Here is a 26,109-nt window from a genome sequence, read left to right as displayed (position 1 = left end):
CAACAATCAAGTTGTCTACTAAGATATGATTCACACTTTGAAAAAGTCAGATTTCCTCTGCCCATACAGTATACAAAATCCTTTCTCAGGAGTGTGACACTAATTCACAGCTATTAGCCAATACGAGATGGCATTGCAAAAAGAATTCACAGTTTTTTCTTATTTATAATAAATATCATTTCTTAGTATTAGGTAATTTACCTCATGAACCCAGAGACGTTTTATTGATCCTGGAGAGTCTGTTGTTTCAGGCCTCGACAGGCAAACACCTTGAATTACACGTGAAAAGTCGCGGAGATTGAACAAATAGTGAGATTTGGCTGGGGTAGGAAGCAGATTCTTCATAGTTTCTTTATACACATGCATGGTTCCGTTAATTATTTCTGAAGTCAGTTCTACGTATTGTGATGGAAAGCTGTAACTGACAAGTTATAAAAGGTGGTTAAAAGAACAGAATTATTTTCATAATTTCATCACACTAGCATGTGACTAAATAAATAATATTATATATATACACTGATTTACTTATAACTTCGTGCCAATTTTTACCTTCTATGATTACACTTCCTCACATGCAGTTTTACAAACCTTATTTCTCTCACTAGATTAACACTGCAAATCAAATCTAGTAACTGTGGAACATGCTGACAAATTTGGCTATGTCACACAGCTAATTATACCCTTTTTAACCCCCTCATTTTGATGACTAACAGCAGCAACAAAGAAGTCAGGTCAAATAGCCCTTGCTGTCCTCTGGGAACTCTCTCCCTGAAAGGGTCAGAAGCTGCCACATCACAAACTTGGTCTGGAAACAGGGTAGGAGCATCTTTTGGGGCTTAGCTGTCAGAATGGATAGACAATGGAAGTTGAAGTCCATTTTTAATAATGGATTTAAAAATTATGCAGCACTGTAAGGCCAAAGAAAGAGTAAGCCTTCTCAAACCAGAAGAAATTTAAGAGCAGTTTCCAGTTCAATTTTTTTAATGACTAACCAAATTCTATTCTTATTTATTATATATCAAAGAATACTGCATTACAGAAATATCTCAGCTAACTTAATTAGCCTCAACTAATATAAACCTCTGTTAGAAACTTCAGAACAAGAACTTTACTATTGGAGTATTTTAAGATAAGCCCTACTTCTGCTGAGTAATGAGTAACTCCAAAAGCACAGGATACAAAAGATTGTAACTTCTTTTCAAGAGCACTGTCCTACCAGCACATCTCAGAGACTTCCTAGTACCATAATTTAAACACTGACTTTGATTTTTTCCAATACACAGAGGTCACTTACCATACTGTTAGATGCCAATCTAAGATTCTGGAAAAAATTGTGTACATCGATTCATCATCAAACTCATTGATAGTAACTGTATTGAAGTGTCGCAGGAATCGTGGTGTTACTGGGTTTCGACCACCACCTAAATATTAGAGAGCATTAACACTATAACTAACAGAAAAACTCAAAATAGAATCGTACAAGCCTAGCATTTTTTTTCCCTAATAGTCATCTTTGATTCGGCTAGGAGTCTCACATTGACAAGTACCACACCTTGTCATAAACCCAATGAAAGCAGCACGCAGTTCTGTGTCAACCTGCTCCTGTAACCAACAGTCTGTAAAACACACATTGAAACCATCAGCTTAGAGATAGATAGATTTGACACTAATTTAACTATGCTTCTGTTATGAAAGAAAAATTCTTATAAACTTCAAACCCATGTTCTTGATTTTCAAAGCGTTACAATGAAAGAAGCCTCTACAAGTAACGCTGTATACTTTATTCAATTTAAATTTTATCCCAGTTCTAGAGTTAGTAGTTTGTATGACTTCGTTGTGATTTGGACAATGAAGCTATGGATGGAGATAAGGGGATGTAAAACAGAAAATAACTGGATACTTGCTCTTCTGTTTGGATTCAGGGTTAAGCTGCTGCACAAGTGTGTTCAACCCCCTTAGAGCAGCGAATCGGAAAAAAAGTAGCTGAAAAGTAGGCAATTTACCATCCCTAACATCAGGAGCACAGCTGATAGCAACCAAATTAGCACGGTGAGTTCTTTTAAAACACATGACTCTCAGGCATGACCCTGGACTAACGAAACTAAAAGACCCCTGGCCTGGAGCTGCCCCCCCCAGCCACCTGGCACTGCAAGCAGCACTGGTGACTGCCAGGTTGAACCGCGCAGGCACTGCCACCGCCTGCTGAGGAATCTCAGCACGTCATGCTGAACAGGCCAGTTATGCATCTACTCCCTTCTACCCCAGCTAAGGTCATCTCTCAGACACAGCAGTTTACAATGCTTCTTGGAGTTTACATGTGCACAACATTACACAAGTCACTGGGATATAAATATGAATTTTACCCAAGACAATACTTTCCTAACATAAATTTTAAAACTGACTTTAACAAAACAGCTTTAAACATTCTTTAAATAGCTTAATATTTGCTTCAATAGTACTATATACAAGTACAGAGTCCAGATTTTCATTTCTAATTAGATTTTTTTAAAAAAATTAACATAGGCTGGAAAGGAATATATAATTTTGTAAGTCCTGGAAGTAGCTCCTTGTACATAGCTACTAAAATAAATTCTTCACCCTGAAGCTGAATTGAGACATTTGACACAAATAATTAGGACCATAACTTGTACATCTGATCGGTCCATTTTTCACCATTTAATCAGAAGAGGACTGGAACAAAAAAACTGACATGAACTTATCCTGGGAAAGCAAATTTGTCCCAATTTCAGAGCAGCTGAAAGTCACTTCTACACTATCACCCTGAAACAGGAATGTGGCATGAAGGATGCTTTACAGAAAAAGCACCTCCAAGAACTGGCTATTTCTGATGTTAAAAAAAAAAAAGTTGTGCAATTTAAGTTATGCCAGAACATATTACAAGTCCTGACTTCACCTAAGCTTTAGGAAAATGAACATGTAAAATTTTAAAATTATTTCACAGTCTCCTCCTCATTTATTCCACAGACTGACATTTAGATCAAGTGCCCTGAACCATGGATGAACACTGCCCCCAGTTTAAAATGATTCCAAGAAGCAGTTTTGCTTCTCTAGGAAACCAGCTATGTGGAACAGCAGTGGACCCCTACCCCACAGGCATGCACCACCCTCCCAAACACAAAAGCAGTATCAGCAAAGAAGAACCAGCATGTTCGTGTGTGTAAACAACTCTACAAAAGAAAGGAGGAAAGTCCAGGGAGGCTGAAGTAGAAAAAAGAAGGAAAGCTCTGATCGCAGCCTGACTGCACACTGTAAATGTGCTCAGCTATGGCAAAGTTTTTAGGCGGTATGGGGCAGACACAGCTCTGCATAAAAGAAATTCTGTTTCATGCTTCCTGCTGTAGGGAAGGAAACAGATTCTTTAAAAACAAACATAACTGCATTAAAGAAACATTAATTGTTCATTTCAACTGATAAAATCTGCTAGACAACTTTTTTTTTAACTACATAGCTGTTGTGGTTTAACCCCAGCTGGCAACTAAGTACAGCTGCTCACGCACTCCCCCCTCCTCCCGGTGGGATGGGGAAGAGAATCAGAAAAAAGTGAAACCTGTGGGTTGAGATAAGAACAGTTTAATAGAAAGTAAAATATAATAATAAGGAAAATGAAAAAGGGAGAGGAATAAAAGCCAAGAAAAAACAGTGATGCACAATACAGTTGCTCACCACCCGCTGAGGGATGCCCAGCCAGTCCCCGCGCAGTGACCGGTGGCCCCCACCCAACCCCCACCCCCCTGACTTTATCTGCTGAGCGTGGCGCTCTGTGGTGTGGAGTAGCCCTTTGGCCAGTTCGGGTCAGCTGCCCTGGCTCTGCTCCCTCCCGGCTTCTTGTGCCCCTCCTCGCTGGCAGCCTGGGGAACTGAAGAGCCCTTGGCTTGGGGTAAGCGCTACTCGGCAACAACTACAACATCCGTGTGTTGTCAACATTATTCTCACCCTACATCCAAAACGCAGCACTGTGCCGGCTCCCAAGGAGAAAATTAACTCTGTCCCAGCCAAAACCAGGACAATAGTTTGCATAGTCAATGTGTATGCAGGCTATCAGAAATGTGACAACCTTGGTACATCAGATACTTTACTACTTCTTTTTGGCCAAATAAAGTACAATAAAGAACATCAGTTAGTGCTATTTAGAAAAGTTCTGAAGAAGAATAAAATTGACTGAAGGCCAATGGAGGGTCTCATTAGAGCAAAGGGACTTTGCTAATACTTTGCAGATAAATCCTTGTCTTCCTGAAAAGCAGTACTTCTTCCTGGCAGGCTTGTGTAGTCTCTCTGCTGGTCCTCACCCGCTCTACTACAGCTGCTGTTCACATTTCCTTCAAGGAAAAGGGCTCCTTGAGCCCCATCCCTAGCCATAAAGACCCAAATTGTCATAAAACAGGAAAAAGCATACAAGACACATCTCTTACCTGGTGGTTCCATCGCACACATAATCTGAACATCTACAAGTTTAATCACTGAGCAGTCCTTAAGGTCGTACCAATTCCCGTGATCTAACCACTGCCGTAGTAACTCAACAGGTGGCTGCGCACCATAGACCTCTCGCGCTGGCATATTAACATCATCTACAAATACAACCTGAAAAGACAAACACAAAGGATTTTGCATTTATTTATTTTACTGAATATATGCCACTATTCTGCTTGATTCTCAAAATGCTCCACATCAATTCACTCCCATTAAAATTAATGGGAGTAATACACATAAATACATGTATTTAAAAGCAGACCTAAGCTCTTGATGGAGTTGCTGCTGAGTTAAATAAAAGTAACTGTGTCACTCTAAAGCCATCACAAAACACACCTATAGAGGAGAGAAAAAACAATGCTTGCCTTATTATTGCTGAGTGTATTTAATGAAACACAGTAAACTAATACTTGCTATTTAAACCTTACTGTGCTACTTACATAGCTTTCCTTGGAAAAAAGATGGAGTCAAGAAGACCCACAAGAATTTCAAACTTTAGTGAGACTATGGTTCTCTTTTTAAATCTGTTAAAACATTACATCTTTCTTGGCACTGCTGTTCCTAAAGTATAGGCCCCTGCTGATCAGGAAATGTCTTCACACAACAAAGCTAATGCAACTGATTCAAGTTCTAGAGAGAAATTTATGCATTTTATCCTCCTTTCTTCTCATTCTTTAACCAATACAGAGTAGAAATTTGGTCAAAAGAAAAACAGGTTAAATCACAGGCCTTGTATCTTATCTAGCACTGCAATTTGGGAGACATACTGAAATGGTTTGAAGTGCTCTTGACTGATACAGATCAAGACAAAATTTATCCCTAAAAAGTATCTTTACGTTTTTAAGACTGGGCTAAAATACATCTTAAAAGAATAGCCTGGAGAGAGGCAGGGGAAGACCATAAAACACTTTAAATGGTATTTCCTTAAGAAACTTCTACCATTACATGTTTTACTCTTGATAATAACCATTTATTAAATAATATCTAGAAAATAAGAAAAAAAAATAAGACTGCAAATACCACAGGTCTATAGGCATCCTAAAAGGGCCAGTATTAAACCATACACATTATAATTGCATTGTAAACTTAATGATTTAAAAAATTTTCCTTAGAAGCTAAATTCTTCCTTAATCTGGGTTAAAAAAAAAAAAAAAAAAGATGAAAGAAACTCCTTAGATTTTAATTTTCACTCATTGAACTCTTCCAGACAGAGGAGAAAAGGATTTTCTCATTGGAAAAAAAAAAAAGAAAAAAAAAAAAAAGAAAAAGAAGTCTACTCTTAATATCCTTCCTGAGTTTCTGATTACTCAAGAGTTCCATTGATCTTTAACGGTTTGGGTTTGGCAGGCACCAGTGATAAAAGATTCAAATGCCCTTTAACTCTTCCAAAACCATTGAACTACCCAGGCTGGAAGGAACCTCGGAGTTTATCTAGCCCAGCCTCAGGCTCAACGCTGATTTCTCAACAATGATTTCAAACCAGTAACAAGCTTAGCCATACAGAACTCTTATCTCAAGGATAATATCACAAAATATGGAGGGAGACATATGGCAATGCTTTTCACAGTTATTCAAATCATTTTTTTCTGTTAATTAAAACAGTATACATATTACTGGGAGAAGGGAGAAAGAAAAGGAGAGACATGAGGAACTAAATTAGAAGAACTAGAACTTTGATAGTTTATTTCAAATTGAGTATTCTTTCCTGATTATCACCTGTGAACAGCTGAGAAAATAATGCATTTACATCTTTGTATTTAAACATTTATTTACATACAGAAATATAACAGTTACCATTCTTTTCCCAAGAGGAGGTCCAAAAATTCCTCTTCTCCTTTTGTCCAACTTGGACATAACAATATTCTGAGTCTGAGCTGCTGTAGTTTGTGCTGAGAAGTTAATGAGCAGTGGCCTGTAGACTTCTTTATTCAAATTTTTTAAAAGAAAATTCTGGTAAGATTATGAAGAAGAAGAAGTTAAACTAGAAATATAGATAAATTTTATAACACTTAGCAAATGGCAATCAAGACAGACATTTATGGATCATTTTTATTTCTTTTAAAATGCTACAGTAATTTATCTCTAAAAGAACTCTAATAATATTTCATCAGTAAACCAATATGCTTGAATAATTTAAAAACATATTAAACTTGCCAGAGAAAAATTTACGTCTCCAATAGAGACATTTTCACATTTTGAAAAAAATAAAATCTACCTAGTGTACTATATAAATTCAGTATGTTAATATTTTGCACACACAACACTTCATAGTACTAATTAGAGTTGACGCACATTGCCTGTACTAATCCACACCCACATTTGCAAACGTATCCAGCGGTCCAAACATTTATGCCTAGCTTTGAAGAGTTGTCAGGAATATTTCTTTTGGAGAGCACAGCAAGAGTATCTGAAGATAAGCTTTACCATGAAGCTTTTGGCAGTACATTGTAACGGGAACTACCTTCCAAAGTCCCTTACATCAGCTGCAATTTAATCTCTGGGAGAAATCTGGATCCAAGTCAGCATTTCAAGTATGACTGAAAAGGACTCATTTCTTACCCACGACCAAGTAAAATAAAACCACAGGGGAAGACACCCTTCCACCCTTCCAGCAGTTGCTACAGAGCATTACTGCATATAAAGTAATGTCTCTAAAGACTAGTCTAATCTCTGCCAACCACTGCCGAGACCATCACCATACAGTTTTCTCAGAAGAATGTTTGATCTCTATCCTTGAAGGAAAAATCTGAGCTGCTTCACAAAAATGTACAATGACAGCTTAAGGAAACTATAGAGCAGTGTGACTTAATGGCCCTGTTTCTTTTATCCTTTTTATCAGTTCTGAACTCTGAAGAAATATAATTTTCTTATATATCACGCCAGTAATGAACCGGGCAGTAGAAAGTAGTCATATTCTTCATTATCAACAAAGGTTTACTTATGCTTTATTACATTTCTGAGATCAGTACTCCAGGAACAGTCTCTTATGAACAGATCTTCCAGTCTTAGCATTTATTTTCTTCAAAAGTATTTCAGAAAAGTAACTTAAAACCAAAACTAAGTTTAGTCCTTAGTCAGTAACTTCACCATTAATTTTTATCACACAAAAAGAAGGAAAGTAACAGATTCAAGACCATAAAGTCAGATTTATTTTATCTGCTTACATAACTCCCAAGGTTTGCCCCCTCTGCAAAATAATTGCGTGTGCCCAGGCTTCATGCTGACTGCACTGGAGCAACCAACAGAAGCAACATCCTCTACAAAACAACATATTGAAGGAAAAAAAGAACAAATAAAAGCACTTTCGTGCTGCTGCTCAGAGGAATGACTTCTCTCTTCTGAATTACTTTGAGACTCTCATTAGCTAAAAACACAATGGCTTTGCCATATCTCCACTCACATATGCCCTTTTTGCCTCAAAAGTACACTTTCCCACAGATCTAGATGGAACCCAGTGAAAAATGCTGAATTTGGAAATCCTTGTAAGTGAACCTCAAAAGCATGAAGGTTCTACTAGCACAGTTCCATTGCCTGTCAAGGCTCTAATAGTCTCCCAGAAAGATGGATGGTATCAGCATTTAACCCATAGTATCTGTCAGATCTGTCTGAAGAATTAAAATTTATCTAAAAATGTGATCTAGACCATTAGAATAATTTTCTGTATTACCCATATTGTTATCTTAATAGCCCCATGACAAAATTAAAATGAACAAAGCATCACAGGGTGACTGAAGATGAAAAAAGGGAACACTCCATCCCAAAATAAGGACTCAATTATTTCAAAAATGTAGTAAAATCTGCTTTCACTTTCTGCTTTCACAGTCTGACTTGTTCCTTTAGACCGAAAACTTAATATTTGTACACATGGAAAGAATAAGTTGCCCATAATTTTATCTCCTAATATCCAACAATTAATGTCTCATTTTCCTTTTCTAGAAAAGTTATCGATTTGGTCCTCATTTTACCCCTTTCATAACTATGGCTAGTGTCAATATTAAAAGTACTTACAGTAATATAGGCACTTTTCCCAGTTCCTGTTGGTCCCACAAACACTGAAGGTTTCTGATGCACTGTCAACAATTCCATCAATGCCATGTATCGAACAGTATCCAGAGTTGGTACAATTATTTCATTAAACATCATATCTTGAGGTATAGGAGGAGTTGATTTGAGTGTCTCCACCCAGGGCTCCCAAATTCCTGCTCCCTATTTCAATTTATACGAAAGTCATATATTTATTATAAACTGGAAAAAACACCATAGGACCAATGGAAATAGAAAAATCTAAATTCTGTGACTTAACAGATGGGGTTATCAACCAATGTTCAGAAGGATTAAAAAATAATTTCATAGTTTGTTTCAGAATGCAATGCTATCAGTTTCAGAGTACCTCAAAACATAATGCCTGTGCATGAAGCAGGCAACTACTGAACCACAAAGGCTTAATTTTACCTTGTGTTACCTGTACACATGCTTACACATATGTAATGGAAAAATACATATATTTATATATACATTATATATAGTATATAAATATGTAATAAAATAGGAAATTGCTGTATAAATTTAATCACTAAACCTAAAAAAGCATCATCAGCCTTTTCACAGGTTCTCATTCATAATAAATACCTCCAAACTACGGGAATTTGAGGGCAGGTTAATTTTCATGCTGAAGCTCCACAGCAAAGCTTTGTCTTTTAGATCCACCTACTACAGGAGCCTTAAAACAAGTCAAAACTCTCCAAGAGTAAATTAATATACAGAGATTTTTAAAATTCCTAAACAGCCTTGAAACAACTGTATGTTCTATCCTAGCCCAAAAACAATCCACCTTGAGATAAAAGTCACATGAAATTCCTAGAGGTTGATCTCCATTGAAGTCTTTCTTAGAGGGGGCATATTCCCACCTCTGAACACAAAAACTCCTTTTCAGGAACATGTTTTTATGGATTATGATAAGAAGACACAAAGCCTTTACTGCTGATTGAAATCTCAGCCACTTTTCAGGTCATGCGTGATTCTTGCGTCTTGCCAAGGAATCTAGACACAAGTAATTCTCACTGTACTGCAACAGGACTTCACAGGAACGACCAACTCAAAACCAAGGTACGTTTATTTTATCTTGGGAGTCTCTGGAGCACACCAGATCCAGTGTTTGAAGTTTTCATCTCCACTGGGAGAGATGCATTATGGATCCACATCTTAATCCCCAAAAAAAGAGCAGAGAAGAAGAGGCAGAGAGAGTTATGTAATGAGAGTATAATAATGAGTAATGAGAGAATTATGGCCTAAAGTATTTCAAGTGCTTCTTCCTCAACCTAAGAAAAAGGCTGAAACCCAAAATAAAATAAACTTGCAAGAAATCAATATTTTTTTTTTAAATAAAAACCAACTAAACACCCCTCCCCCCCCAACTGGTTGAGATTGCTGCAAACTTGTTCTGCCACAGTAGCAGTTCTGGTAACCAAAACGTCAGGCCATGGCGCTGCAAGTCGCAGCCAGCACGCTAGACCATCACCAGCTCGCAAGGAGGGATGTCTGGCTATCCAGTGGTACACGCAGCAGGCAGCAGAACCAAATCTACAGTAACAATACACACCTTGTACCATACATAAACGATTACTTCAAAACGGAAGTTTTTTGCAGTCCTCACCTTTTTGACAAACCGATAATCATAAATTGTTCCTTCTGTTGGAAATGGGACTGTGAAAGCTTTTGAAGGCTGCTGATCAATATTCCTCAACAATCTGTATCGCTCCCTTGTCTCCTTGCTAATTGGTCCATTAAACATTTCTCGCACAACTCCATCAAACTTCAGTCTATCATCTTCTTTACAGCTAGCTCCTACAGACCATATCAGTGAAAACAAAAAAATACCCTAGAGTTGGAAAAAAACAAAATGTAATTTCAGTACCTGCATATTACCAAGTTCTCATTCACTGAAGTCAGAGATACTTGCCACAAATCACAGTGTAATTACATTGGACCAACTTGATTTTATGCATATAGTATGGACCATGCTGCTGGTAAAACAGAACACCATTATGCTTTCAGCATCTGCTCACCTCTGCTGGGCAGCAAAATGCCTGACCTGCTCAGCTCAAAGCCATTCATTTGAGAAAGTTCAAGCAGACTGCTTTTTATTCCAGAACAATTTAGATTATCTTTCTGTTATTCAAAGGCCTATCTCATACAGTGATAGCTATGTCTGTTAACAGCGCTTTCCTTGAATTGTAATTGCTAGATAGCACTGATATAACTAGTAATAACCTCAGATATCAGAAACCGGAGCATCATATACAATTTCAGCCGGTTTGTATAAAATGCATTAAATTTATATGAAGACATCAAACACATCAGACTCAATTATGTATCAGTGATAAAGAATGTAATAGTATTTTCCTCCATGGACATGACAAAGTATGTATTCCAATTACAAAATACAGGTTTTATTGCCTGTGAAGTCCATTTCACTAAAGCTTGGTTTGGAATTCCCTGTTCTGTCGGTTAAACTGCCTACCTCAAGCCAAGAGAAAATATCATGGTCATTCATAGCTTTAACTTTGGCTTCATCAGCAAATTCATCCATCATGCAGTCCATCAAATTCATTAATGATCGAATTAAGTTTGTATCTGAAGTAGGAGACAGTTCCTGAGAAGAAAGAAACGCTCCGTTGCAGCTGTGTTTTAACTCTGAAAAGAGATTTCTAGATGGTACAGGATTTTTCCCCCTCACTGTGAAGATTAAAAGAGGTGCAGGATAAATGTGTATAAAATACACTCAGAAGCAGTTAAAACAATACACTGCTCACAGCCTTCACCTTAACAGCTGTTTCTACAAAGTTATAAATATAAATTAATACGGTCCAAACAAAACAATTTGTTCCTCTGTCACTTGGAAGTGAAACTAATTCATACACTTAGTGTCTCGGAAAAGTTCTTTATCCTACCTTCGTGTATTTCCTAATAAACTCAAGACAGAGTGGAACCATTCTGTCAAACAGGCCTATTATAAATTCTTTATGCACAGAGTTGATTCCTGAATGCATTGTGTTTATCCAAGACATCATTAATGGCCTCCAGCCTAACATATGGGGCTCCATATAGATCATACCACACCTTGAAACCTAAAAATAAAGAAACAAACAGGTGCAACTCATCTTACACAATCTCCAAAATTTTTTTCCTATCTACCAGAACTTAAAATAACATTCAGTGTTACAACATATAGTTCTTAGGATTATTAGAAGCTGGTATAAATGTACAGTGGGGTTCTGTGAGCCCTGAGACAGGGAGGTTTCCAACCCAGCTTTATTCCTTCAGCCAACAGGAGACCTAACGTCAAAGACAGATCTTCCTCTTGAATAGAATTAATTCCCAACAGTAAGGTCTCAATCAAAAAAAAAATAAATTAATACAGTGCCTTATTAAATATTAACATCACTTAATTTTGAATTGTTTTATATACTTTTTTAAGTAAAAAGTCATTCCCAGTATGACTATACAGATATTTTCTTCTGTTACATTATTATCTGAATCTCTATTCATACTTAAGAGAAAAGTCTGGTATTCCATTAAGTGCCATCAGCATCAGAAAAAATAGGCGTGATAGATATAGAGAGATGCCAGAAAACCAGTGATTGTTGTTTTTACCCGAATTTGTCTGGGAGATTAAAGATTTGCACATGAATAATTTTATTTTTCTTGTCAGATACTTGCAAGGGTTGGACTCTAAACAGTTACAGGGTCTTCCGTACATGCAATTTACATTACATTTGTATGTTTATGCAATTTGTCACATCATATTGTAAGATTATTTAGAACTTGAACAAGAAAACCAAGCTACAAGGTTCTTAATTTTAAACGTATATCAAAGAAATACAAAAAAAATTTACTATTTTCAGGTAAGTATATTTTTTAGAATTAGAATATATATCACAATAATCAAACACATTTTTAATCAGTCTTTCAGACAGGTACTTACAGTTGCAGGCGAAGCAACTTCTAAATCCATTGGTTCAAAAATAAGGCTCATTTGCTGTGACATTTTGATGATCTCTCCACTCATAAGGCACAACTTTTTATTATCGTCAAGCACAGTATTCATATTCTCAATCCATACTGCATCCACTGGTCCATCAAAAACCAGCCATTTTCTATCTGGAGTCTGGGTTGCATAAAATATTTTCAATCAAATATTAGTAATTTATTTTATTACATTTACTTTAAAGTAAGTATTTTAGATCTAAAGTTATTTTCCACAAAACAATAACTGAAAGCCCTCGGAGCACAGAGTTGTATTCACATGCAGTTTCTGAAATCACAATCTACATTCACAATTTAGTTCTATAACTTTAAAGCATATAAAACAATTAACTATAGAAAGGTTAATATCTTTGACTGGTTTCCTGCAGTAACACTTGCAATACAATACACTGCTCTGGTAAACTGCAACATAGTCCAATATTTTGACTTACCACACAGTGAGATTGTTAATACCAATTACTACTCATCAGTAACACCTACCACACACTTACCATGGAAGTCAACAGAACTAACTAAAGGAATATGGCCTACCTAAATGCAGTATGTCTGGGGGTTTTTAACAATGTAAGCAAATTGTCATAGGTATTCATCACATTTCTTACAGGAAAACACAAAGCAGTTGTGCGGTTCTGCAAATATTATTACAGATGGTGAACTTTGCAGTGATCAACTTCAATATGCTATTAGTTTATTTAAGTTTATAGGGGCAAAGAGTCCCATACTGCAATCACAAGCAAAAAAAGTCAGGTATCTGTCAGACAGATACACCTTTTATTATATGCAGTGAAAATATTTCAGTGGATTTTAATGGAACGTCAGCCATAAGGCACACTCACTATTTTCTTTCAAAATAAACGTCAAAATGCCCACATACCTAAACAGCAAAGATCTGGGCCACAATCAATACAAAATAAGGGATGACAACATGGTAGAAAGATTAAATATTCATCTATTTATAACATACACACACACAAAAAGCCCATTTATCTTCACACAAGGAATTCTGAAACACAAAACTTAATTCACCAGCTTCCAGAAAGTACTTTGCACGGCACACACTACAATCAAGCCAAACTGCAGTCTCTGCATTCAAATGATTAAACACATGAATCCCACAATGGCTGTGCAAACAACATGGAATTAGAATTTAAAATTTATAATTTGAAAAGCCATTTCTCAAAATGCTCTAAGCCTGTTAAGCACTTACTGGCGAAGAAGCAAATTCTCTGAAGCTCACTGCTAGTACCCCATCTGACCATTCATGTGACACAGGATCAAACTGTCCATATAGCTGACCCATTGTTATGGATTTGGGATTTAAAACAGTTATCTGAACTTTGTTTTCTTCCATCAGCCCCTGAAGACACAAAAGTAACAGAATCTGTTAACACCAAACATGCAATTTATTATGCCATGTTTTATTTTGAATTTTACAGTTATAATTAAATCTTCATAAAAATTTCATCAGTTTACAGCAGGAAGGACATTACATGTTACACTTGAAAGATGGTTTACAAGTGTCTGAAGACAATTACTGAAAATTTATCCTATGTAGTTGGAAAGTTAATTTTAATATGAACAGTGGCTTGATAAATGATTTTTTTTCTTTTGCTTTCTTTCTTTTTCTTTTCTTTTCAATGTTAGTGAACTGGACATTAGGTAGTCAATAAGGAGACCCAAGTTCTACTCTTATACTTAGAGGGATTTCAGCAATCCAAGCCCTTTTTTCTCTCTATGCCGTTTTTCCCATGTTTAAGGAATACATGTAACTGCCTCGGTAAATTTCTGAGATTGATGTTAAAACGACATTACAAAGTTGGTTTGGGTTTTTGATTGGGGTTTGGTTGTTGGGGGTTTTTTTACTTAAACTATGTAAAAATATCTAATTTTGTTTTTTGATTAAAATTAAATCAATTCTTTTCTTCTCTCCACCTGACTACATACTGCACGCTGCTCACATCAGAGATGAGGTGGTGGAGAACCACTGTTCCACCGGAATGAAACAAGCAAAGGTGACAAACTGCACTCATTTGAACACCTACTTACTAAAGCCTTAAAATATAGGAATGTCTACCCCTGATTTAAGCAAAAAAACCCACTTTCTTCCAAAAGCAGCCCTCTTGTTTATGCATTTTAACTGAGAAACCAGGAGTCTGACATCATTTCATGCCTGTTCTGCCTGCTTTCCTCCCACAGACAGACATAATCTTTCTTTGTTTCCCATCATGAAATGTAAAATGCAGGCATTTAATATTTCAAAGAAGAAACAAGTATGTTTATAAAAAAGTATGATTACAACTTTGTTTTCTGATGGTTTGTCTTGAATTATAATTCATTCTAACATACTTTTTTATTTCATACAGTGAATATTCACAGGGAAATGTAATACTTAAGGAAAGGGAAAATGGGTAACAACTTCTTGGAAAGAGTTGTAAGCTATCTGAACAGTGAACACATAAGTATGTCAAAAATCAACTTAAACCCTGAGTACAGCAACTTCATCACAGCTGCCCAGCCAAAAAGTGAAAACACTGCTGAAATAACAAAATTTTAGATTTAGAATCTTCAAGATTTGCATGTACAATTTTGTTCTGTATTATTTCTGTTAGCAGCTTCTTACCTCATTCATCACAGATATATCCTTCTCACCTTAGCCACCACAATGCCCCCTAATAACAAAATTCACATATAGTCCCAATAGAGCTGCTAGAGCTCCCAGAACTAAACACTGATCAGTTCAGATCAATGAGATTTTCTTCAAAACAGTAAAACACCTCCAGCAAAAGCAATTATTATCATCAAAATGAAATTTTGTTGATTAGTTGGATAACTGTTCTTTTTTCGGGGGGTGGAAGCTCCAATAGCTGTGATGGCCATTAAATTAATCATTAGAGTTGATAGAGAAACTGAGCTAACAGGGAGAAAATAATCAGACAGGTTTCTTGTTCTACCATGTAACTTTTTCCTTAACAGACAGAAATGGGAAGGAGTGGACAAGGACTCACTGAATTACAAGGAAATGCAGAAAGTTACATACCTTTTTATTGGAATGACAGGCAGGAACAGAATTTGTCCTACATACCTAAAGCAAAAGCTTCACAATGTAAACTATAACATGGGAAGCAACTAGGCTTTTAATAAACGACCCTAAGAACAGAGTTCTGTTTGACAGCATCACAGAAAGCCCAGCCAGCCTAGTCTTCCTGATATCAGCACAAAAATACAAGGCGCCTGCCTAAAGATCACCATTAAGGAAATGAAACAATTTTGCTAAGGTGGTTGGTTGCATGTTTCCAGTCAGCCAGCCTGAAGAAATTCCGTGTCCTGAAGATCTCTTATGCTTCATGGTTATCACTATTTTACTTTGGGGGTGCCGGGAGTTCACCAAGTAGGCCAGTCACCTCTCAAGCCTCAAATCCCAATCACTTCATTTCAGAAACAGCTACAAAAGTGCCTTGTACTGGGTTTACGTTTCATCCTAGCAGATGAGATTGGACTAAATCTAGAGGTTCTCGGAGCACAGAATACTAAGGACAATAACTACGGTTAGATTATTCTGCAAAAGCCTCCACAGCCCAAGTGGCAGGATTCCAGAGTACCCATGTAATATACTGATGGCTTGAATTTGAGCAAGACTTGGTATAGCTGTACTACTGGACCACTGAAATGTTCCACAGATGATAATTATTACCCACTTCTGTGTCAGGTGAGAAGTTACTTAGCTGAACAGATCTTGGATTTGTTTCAGGCCCAAAATTTGTCTGAAACATTAAGTTACTGGGGTTTCAAAAATAATCAAAATTTAAGACTATTTATAAACAGAGTTTACATGGATTTATTATATTCAGATTTATTATACATCAGAAAATTTCAAAACTTTGTGTAAGTTTATGAAGCAAATCTATTGTTTGGTGTAGTTTGAAATGGCATAATGTCAGTTAAAAGTGTTCAACCGCTCTCCTAAGTTGGAAATCTGGTATAAAGCTTTCACAAGGAACAGTTTATCATAAAATTTCAAGTAGCTAATTCATTCCTTGTCCAATCCAATGAAAGAGTTTAAAGAAAACACCCTGTATAGAAACCCATGAAAAGTATGAAATGCATACATTTAAAACTGGGTCAACCTATCTTACCTAACTTTGGAAGTACAGCTTCTCAATCAAATCCTTTAGCTTTTCCTTACACTTTTAAGTTCCCTAAAGTAAATTCTGTATTCACTATAAATACTGTAATATTTATAAAATTTTTTTTAATATAGTTTTCACCAGAAATATTTTATAAAAATGTTTAGATACCTTCTCGCATATGTCTCCCAATGCTCCTGCCAGAACTCGATAGGCAGATGTTTTTCCCCCAAAAGGCTCTCCAACTATCATAAAGCCATGACGCACAATCATCATCTCGTATATCTGCAGGATCTTTGTTGTAAAGAACTCGGTCATTTGCAAATTCATAGCATCACAGTTTGTTTTGATGGCTTCCAATAGGTCACTGTAGTCTGGTTTTGGTAGCTTCACACCAGGAAACAAATCAGAAGTAATAGCCTAACCAAACAATAAATTGGAAAGTACACTTACTTTCACAGTAATTTGGTTTGAAACTCATGCAATCAACCCTTTGTTAACACTAGGCAGACTAATACCTATTTTGATTAAAATAAAATAATTGTGAATTTCATGTCACCCTTGTCTGAGCCAAAATGCTGACTTTGTAAATTATTATTGGTATTTATTGTATGTATCTTTTTCCTGTTTACCTGGGCACATAAAGAAACAATTTACTATCTAAGCATACTGTATTATTTCCTAATAAACATTAGCTTTCATTAAACTAGTTTATAAAACTTGCAGTTATAAAGTACAGAAAGCATTTACCTTTTTTCCTCAATAACTGAAAAGTAAATAACTGAAATCTACATTTAAAAGCAAAGATCCTGCAGTTTTGCTTACAACAAAACAAGAAAGAGAGAGAATAAATTGAAGACATAACAAGTGAGAAAAAGAATCTCTGGACTATCATTTCAATGAGGATCTCATTATTTTGAATTTTCCCTGTTATTACTTATGTTGGTTTCCTTCCACTGTGTGCTTTGGTTTCCTTTTAGCACTGCTAGTTTCCACTGCTAACATGTTAATGAACATACCGCATCCAAAGTGTTTGTTTTCTTATAGCATATGAAAATAAACGCTTAACAGTCTGTGGTACCAGGGGCATGTTTTACAATTGACTATGACAAAATCAGGGCTTTTCCAATGAAAATAATAATATTTCCAAAATAGAAATATCAAGCTGTGTTCCGGGTGAGCAGCTTTTCTTATCTGAAACACATTCGATGTAAAATTTCCATTGGTTATTCATCTCCTGCACTCTTTGGTCATGCTCCCTGTTAAAGAATTAAAGACTTATACACTTCTGCTAAAGTATGGTCTTTCTATGCCTACTAGATCTTATAACCAAGATCATTAGAGAAAAAAAATTCTATTAATCATTTCCTTCCTACAATACGGATGACATAAATATGGGGAAATATAAGAAACCATTTAGTATCACAGCATAAATTGTACTGCTGGGTGAGAGAGTGTCTTCTTCACAGCAGAGCAGAATCAGTATTATAAACAAACCTATTAATAGGGTTATGTTATATGAAACATATATTTATGATAGGCCCAATGCAATATACTACAGGATAGTATTAAAGGAACATCTTTATTTAAGCATTAAAAAAAAATAAAAATCAAGATCCAAAAATCTGGATGGACCATAAATAATTTAAAATGAAGTGAAGCAGAGTTTTGAGCAAAACAAGACAGAGAAAGCATGCATCATTCGTACGATTCCATATAAACACACAAGTGTTACTGTGTATCTCAAGTCAGGTGTACCTGACGGCACTGGAAATCTGAACAACAATGGCAAAACCACCATAACTCAAATAAACGAGGGAAATGTTTGCCATTTCTTTCAAGCATGATATATAAATGGAGGGTAGAAATTTATATTTCTCATAATAAAAATGCAAATAATTCATAAAATCATATTTAAAATTTTAATTTACATCACTACTGCTGAACTTAAATCTTTTTATAATTCTTTCTGTGTCTGGTAAGAATTTCAAACAAAGCTACTTTATTCCAGAACTAACAGAATTAGGCTATTACAATTCCCACATACTCTAGGTCTAACTTACTGCTGACCCTTAAATCTGTCCCCCAATGGGTAACTAATTACTGCAACATCATGGAGTCACGCTCACTTGTTGGTGTCTTCCTTCTAACATGCATCTGTTCTGCACTGACAGAATCATCTAATTCTAGTTTTTAGCTTTACATTCCTTAGCCTTTTGCTGATTACAAGTTGATAATGTGATACTTCCCAGTTTCAACTTCTAGAAGTTTTCCTACTTTTGGGATATACCAACAAGCAAAGTATTAGTATGTGCAGGCTATGTCATCTCTAAATCAGCATACATTTATTATTTTAGGCAAGTGAAAAACATATAGTATTACTTAATAAATGTAATTTCTGTACACTGAATTCTTAACATTGCTGATCTTCTTCTTAAAGACTGAAACTCAGACAAACAACTAGTGAAGGCGCTTCAATTTTCCCAGACAACTTATCTAAATTTATCCCCATTATTTTAAAACTTAGGACAATATGCAACCTCCCTCCATGCTCATGACTTGCTTTCAGGAGCAAGTGTATAATTTAAGCAGAATTTTAATTAGAGTAACAGTGTCCACAGACATATGTCCAGTTTCTAATTCATTACATTTCACATAACTCTGGGCAAGCCAATTACCTTTTCTGTGCCTCAGATTTCTAAGGCTTTTTCTTAAAATTCCTAAAGGAAAGAGCTTCCATATTACTTTCATGCCCTCATGGATGTTTTCTTATAGAAATTATCTTTTTTTTTTTTTCCATTACAAAATTACACAAAAGTATTAAGCACCTTATACATGAAGGACAGTGTCTTCACAGTCTCCAGACATCTATATACACCAACCCAGACCCTTTCTTCTTTTCCTAACAGGACACAGAAAGCTCACAGCTACCAAAGAAGATGGCAAACTCTTCCTAATGGAGTTCACAGCTCCCATTTGTGTGAGGCATGTCTGCTTCAATCAGTGGTATATTTTAAACTGACTATCCTGCAGTAACAGATTAGAAATCCAATCCAAAAGGCACATATTACGACACTGACTGCCTGTGTCAGTGCATCCTGTACATCAGGGGAGCTAGTTACACATTTTTCTCCATGCCAAGTTCAACTCAGGTCAAGAATGAATGCAACCCGCTTAGTTTGTTTACTGTTTTGCACATTATAAATGAAAATCCAAATCTTCTCTTATAAAGAGGAGAACTATTAGTACCTACCTATTTCATAAGAATACTTACCAGATACTCTGAAATCCTGGATACACGATATAGAAATACAGTACATTACCATTTCAAGCAGCAGACTTGGCAGAAACTTCCATTGGTCTAAACTACCAAAACCCAAATGCTCACTGTATTTGCTAGGAAGGCATAGTTAAGACTAAGTTTTAAAATAATTAGAAGCTAGATTTAAAAAGTCTTTCATCCATCCATGATAAACTTGTTATATAATATTTTTATCAACTCGTATTTTTAGCAAGCTCTTTAGATTACTAAAAGTTTGTACGTTTTCTACCTCAAAAAGCGGTAAATCATGAGACAAGAATTTAGGCAGGTTGACATCTTTAATGGACCTAAGGAGCAAAATTTCTTCATCTTCCAATGGATATTTCAGCTAAAAAATAAAACAAAATAGTGTTAGTTCATGTTTATAGTTTCTAAAATCAGATGTTCAGTTTGCCTCTTTTACTGAACATCTCCTGATGTGCATCTATGCAATTATTTTGGCAGGTTCAGGTCCACTGATGATAACACATGTTCTGCAGCAGGTTTCCACGGTCAGGCCAATTTCACTTTAGTTTGTGCCCAGTGATGGCCGTTACTATAGATCTGGTGTAATATTTTCTCCAAAACCACTGACTTTTTGCTCTCTAGGATTATCCTTCTTAGGAAGAAAAATACATTTCCCCTACTTTGATGTAAAACTACTGCTTTCAGCAAAGTGGAAATTCTAAAAGCTTGCATACAGAGCTCTCTCAGGCTATAAAAAACCTCAAAATAAAAAAAAGTGCTTCTTTTGCCACAATACATAGTTTAGTCACTGATTTTGAGTTTTGTGGAGTTTTTTGTAATAGGAGGATTGTAGGTTGAAAAAGAAACTGGAAGATAATTTATATTAGTCTGCTTAAATAAAAATAACTGAATTAATAAAACAACAGTTTAGTTTCCTAGCAAAATGTATGCATTCATCCACAATGCAAGTCAAAACAGAAGGCTACAGCCTTTTCCTTAAAGATAGAAAAGTGATGAAAGTCACATGGGGCAGATACTAGCTAGCGTGTTACTGGGAAGTGTTCACATACTATGACAAAGGCATCTGAACCTGATACGAAAGGCAGAGCAAAACAGTGGCCAACATGCCAACCAACTCAGTAAATCTGCATTTAACTAGAACTCTTGAAAGATAATCAGCACCCTTAAAAGGCATGTCGTTCAGTGACAGGTGGTGTGGAGAATGGCCTGGTAGCTCTGCCTCTTCTTGCCTTTCCTCAGCTTATGCCCCAACACACGCCCTTTGCATTTCCACAGGTACCACAGGATGAACTTTTAAACAGCTACTTGCCATCAGGTAGAATAGCGTACCTCCTGTTAGGAGAGAAACACATTAGTAAGTTATTGGATGACAAAGAAAATTCAAAAAACCATTTACCTTCAGGTTGCCAGCCGCAGTGAGTACTGACTTCACAGCTCTCATTCCATAATCGTAATGGTGCTGAGAAGATAACTGTTCAGAACACAGACGATAAGTAGCTACAATTTTTACAGACAGAGGTCGAGCAGCGACAAACCCACAAGAATACAGAACGATCTCTGCAATCATGGCATAATCTGGAACCATCATAGCTACTGTTCTAAAGAGAGCCTATTAAACATATATAGGAAAAATGACATCAGAAAAAATTATACCACGTTATTATATATGACTTTTCCCTACAATTACATAAAATACTATTTGTCATTATTTCATTAATACACTGACAGCTAATTAAATTTAACTGTCACAATTATGACTACAATATATTTAATAGCTTCCCATATATGCTTAGAAATAGACTTTTCATTGTGCCAATTCATGGCTGTAGGTTATCTTCACTCAAGATTAACAATCAAAACGCATAAACCACCACAAGCTCTAGAACGAACAGGGGAGCGCTATAGTGCCATAAGTAAGTTGATGCTGTCAGGCTCCTATTAGCATTGTTCTACCAAACATGCATCAGAATACTTTCAAACAGAAAAAAATTTCGCTCCTTTTCATATTCTACCAGGAAATTTTTAAAATTACCCCCTTTCATCTACATAAGTAATATTTTTGAATCTTGTATTCATACTATGTGTGAGTAAACTTCCCAGACAGCTCTGAGAAGTATTTCAAAGACTGTACTTTTCTACGTTTTCATTAGTTTATTGAGGTATTTGCTCAGACTTCCTTTTCCCTCTATGGACACAGGACAAACACTTCTAAAGGGCTTTACATTAAAAACACAAGTCCCTTCAGATAAAACCAAAAGATCAGAAAACACAGAAATCAGTAAACCCCCACATTTTTATTCAATATTAAGATATTATTTGCTGCTTGTACACTATAAAGCATTCCTTTTAATTTTTGAACTTTCAGGTGCTTAGCCAAAGAACACAAAAAGGTGGGTTTTTTTAAACTTTCTATTTTTATCCTAAGAATTAGAACCTGAATCAAGCAACCACTTCCTAACGTTTTCAAAATTAGTTTATTCCTATTTTTCAGTCTGATCATCCTTCTTAATTTCTTTTTCCTCTGAGAGATGTATTTTACGCTAATGTAATCAAAAACTGCAGGTAATTGATATTAAATATTCTTAATTTCTATACACAATAAAAAGTTGTTTCTTTTTTACTTTCTGTATTAGCTATTAGAAGTAATAAAATTACAAGTGTTACAGTACCTTAAGATTATCAGGAAGCTCTGAACGCCCAGCGTAACCAGGATTCATGGTAATAAAGACAGCACATGTAGGGTTCAGTTTCAGTTCAGTTCCTTCAAATGCTATTAAATCAGATCCTGAATTAATGCCTATGGAGAAAAAAAAAAACTAATGTCATTGCTGGGCAGGTTTTGTTACATCTTTATTCTTTGTCATATGTAAGTGAAAGGCATGATAAAAATAAGAGATTACCTCTTTGGATAGTAAAAATCTGCTGAGCAACCACAGAGAGTACTTCCAAATCAATCCTATTGAATTCGTCAAAGCATGCCCATGCCCCACAAGACAATAAACCCTAGAAGAGACAGATGTATGACTAATAAATAGGTAAGTACTTATTCTGGACATGCACATCAAAACAATTCTTTAATAAGAAAAAGGTTTAATGGCAAAGAAAGGACTTATATCCATGATCCAGAGCACAAACTTCTAAACAAAATCACTCCAGACAGAATTTGTTTTAAAAATAATTACAGAAATTTAAAAACTAACTTTGCTTGTAAAAAAAACCCAAACCAACCAAATCAAACAATTAAGACAAAAAACCTGTTCAAACTAGTCCAAAATCCTAATTCTTCTGTCATATGCAAGGTGCCTATCAAATTTTGCATGTTTTACCTTTATAGCCAGTATTTTACAACTAGATAAGGGGGAAGACTTCAGCACTAAACAAGTCTCCAAAAAACCTACTCTTCTTTTAATTCTATGCTAACAGAGTTCACAGTGACAAAAGGCCAAGTAAAGACTTCTGCACAGCTAAAATTAACTATTTTGGTTATGGCATCTTACAGCATACCACATTACCTAAGTGCAACTAAAGAGTAATTCTCTTTTCCTACAGTTCTGGTTAATCCACAGGTCTTTGCTGAGATATGCTCCCAAAATGCTACTGTACCATCTCAGCTGTACCAGCACTGGCATCTCATACTCTGCTAAGAGTAAATCTAAAATTCCCACATAAACACAGAATTTGTCTTTCATCATTTAAATAAAAATTCTTAATTCAGTGTATTTTGGTGAACTTCCATCATTTTTAATTTTGAAGCTGAATCACATCATTACAGTGGCACCACTGACTCGGAACGGAAGAATAACACCAGGGAGGAAAGCATACTCGCTCTCTTTTTGTATCATTCTAGGTTAAACCAGGACACTGGGCTGTAAGACACAGATGTCCATTCAGAATAGATTTTGGTAATACAGAGCTGTCTACTCAGGCTAATATCAAAATGAATATGCTTGTTCTGTATAATATAATGACACCACCTTATTTAGAGTTTAGACTAAACCTCAAGTCCTCTAAAATTTGCAATCAGCTATTAAAAATGCACTCACTGAAATGGCATCTATGATGCCTATTGAAAGCAAGTGAAATCATTACGGTGTATTTAATTTTCAAAGCACATAAAAACCATTTTGATATCTCAGTTGATTCTTACAGTAAGGCCTATCTGTACAACACTAGCATTACACCGCAGCCCAAAAGCAGAAAACAATTACATTTACAATACCTTAAGGCCACTTCCAATGTCAAAATAATTAAAGGGCTTTTATGTAATTTAAAATATAACCCTCAAGTTTTATCCACACCTTAAAAAATTTTCCTAATTCAAGGTAATCCAATCCATCTGAACAATTGAAAACCACACACTGTTTAGCTACAGCCTTTGCTAAATCTTTTGTAGTTTCTGTTTTTCCCGTTCCAGCAGGACCTTCAGGGGCACCTCCAAGATGTAGGTGCAGTGCACCAAACAGGGTTCTGGAAATAAAGCAACAGAAAAAAAAAACCACAGCTCGCACAAATTTTGATGCTATTTTTCCAGCTGCTCTAGCTTTTATCAGAAACATTTTTCTGTGATGGTGCAGTTTACTAGCTTCTGGGCAGCTATAGTTTAAAAATATGTAGTAATGTACTATAAGTTCACAATAGAGAACTACTTTCCACTTTCTAAACCTAAATCCTCTTGCAATTTATCACTAATTATAGTGTCACAAAAGATTAATTTTATCACAAATTTAAATTAAAATATTCATACAGGACCAATTCTATTCCACCAAAAGAAATGTGTCCTATTCTAATTATGCCTATTAGAACACAAAAATACAATTCTGGAGCCATCTGTTCTCAGGACTAATTAAAATACCTCAACTAAATAAATTCTTGCTAATACAGTACATTCAGTAACTTGCAGTTTTACCTGTAGCATCTGTCTGTTAGTGGAGTAATAACCAACCTAGGGGTATTGCCGAGATATTCATATCCATACCTCAGTCCAGCATTGATCATCTTAGTTTGTAGATGCCCCTCCTAACAAATGAGACATTAATTTTATAGATTAAACAATAATTTCAACGCCCCTACACACCCCCACAACTCAACACAATACCTCAAGTTCCCCAATAGGCCCGATGCTATTAGAAACCACTACAGGGCAGGCTACTGACTGCTCTGAGACACTAGTTTCAATGTGACTCAAAAAAAAGTTTGCCAACTACAGTATCAAACAAAAAGACCATTTTTTTACATTAACTGTTACCTAAAAAAGGGTGCTACTAACCATATTGCAGAGTAAAAGTGTCTTGTGTAGCTACTTAGAACATTAAGGGACTTTCTAAAAGATCAACAGAACTAATCATGACTCATAGCCCATTATGGTCAATCTGATGGTTCTGATATGGCAATGTATGATCTCTACATACACTTTTTTTTTGTTCACATACAATGTCTTGCCCTGATGAATGTGAAATATTGTATCCTACCACTATACAGTATAAGCACTGTTATTTTTCCAATAAATGTAATGCAAAAATAAAATAATACTGACAGTAAGTCATTTAAAAACCTCTAACTGCAAATTGTCATCCCTACAGCATTTGCTATCCTGCAGAATCAGAAAACCAAAATACAGTTTTTGAGTGAACAAATTTTATCTGTAACCTCCCCTGCAGATTGAGCAAATGTACTGAGACTCTGCAGCGATGAAAAAATTAATTTAAAACTGCTTGCATCTGGCTACTGGCCATTCCAGTTAGCAATCCATAAAATGGTTTGTTATAGGTATTCTTTTACCAGCAGATATTCCCACAGTACATAACGATTCTCTGTGTGAGCAAGCAAGCAGATACTGAACAACTGTGAACAGGAATTACCTGCTAACAGGATTAAGAGGTATCACTTACCTCCCAGTAGTACCTAAGCTGACTTAACCATTCAAAGTCACTCTCATCTTTGACTTTCTTGCTCACTAAAGATGCAAGAACATCCCGAGCATGAACATCAAGCACAACAAGCGCTCCTAGAGTCACTCGATTCTGCTTAGACAGCTTTCCTCGCACCAAGGTGACAATGTCCTCAATCTGTCTTTTATTCTGTTCCAGAAGATCCTCTAGTGCCTGCAAAAATGTTTAGAAGTTGCATGTCTTGTCTAAGGCATGATTATTTTTTCTTATATTA

General features: G+C 35.9%; 1 protein-coding gene across 1 annotated transcript in view; it reads right to left on the bottom strand.

The window, feature by feature from the left end:
• DNAH7 (dynein axonemal heavy chain 7) overlaps positions 1 to 26,109 on the bottom strand; it is a 111,788-nt gene that overhangs the window by 47,225 nt on the left and 38,454 nt on the right. Inside the window, exons 22-39 of the mRNA XM_056350144.1 lie at positions 25,836 to 26,048; positions 24,854 to 24,963; positions 24,246 to 24,414; positions 22,848 to 22,950; positions 22,617 to 22,744; positions 21,344 to 21,556; positions 20,210 to 20,308; positions 16,830 to 17,078; positions 13,742 to 13,891; positions 12,473 to 12,655; positions 11,439 to 11,615; positions 11,009 to 11,140; positions 10,142 to 10,366; positions 8,497 to 8,694; positions 6,283 to 6,438; positions 4,431 to 4,599; positions 1,295 to 1,421; positions 202 to 421 (exon numbers count right to left, since the gene is read on the bottom strand). Coding sequence (XP_056206119.1) covers positions 202 to 421; positions 1,295 to 1,421; positions 4,431 to 4,599; positions 6,283 to 6,438; positions 8,497 to 8,694; positions 10,142 to 10,366; positions 11,009 to 11,140; positions 11,439 to 11,615; positions 12,473 to 12,655; positions 13,742 to 13,891; positions 16,830 to 17,078; positions 20,210 to 20,308; positions 21,344 to 21,556; positions 22,617 to 22,744; positions 22,848 to 22,950; positions 24,246 to 24,414; positions 24,854 to 24,963; positions 25,836 to 26,048 — 3,021 coding nt within the window. The remainder of the gene's footprint in view (positions 1 to 201; positions 422 to 1,294; positions 1,422 to 4,430; positions 4,600 to 6,282; positions 6,439 to 8,496; positions 8,695 to 10,141; positions 10,367 to 11,008; positions 11,141 to 11,438; positions 11,616 to 12,472; positions 12,656 to 13,741; positions 13,892 to 16,829; positions 17,079 to 20,209; positions 20,309 to 21,343; positions 21,557 to 22,616; positions 22,745 to 22,847; positions 22,951 to 24,245; positions 24,415 to 24,853; positions 24,964 to 25,835; positions 26,049 to 26,109) is intronic.

The sequence above is a fragment of the Falco biarmicus genome, chromosome 8, assembly GCF_023638135.1.
Source record: "Falco biarmicus isolate bFalBia1 chromosome 8, bFalBia1.pri, whole genome shotgun sequence".
Lineage (NCBI taxonomy): Eukaryota > Metazoa > Chordata > Aves > Falconiformes > Falconidae > Falco > Falco biarmicus.
The sequence above is the reverse complement of the archived record's forward strand: the minus strand, read 5'-3'. Positions and strand labels throughout refer to the sequence as shown.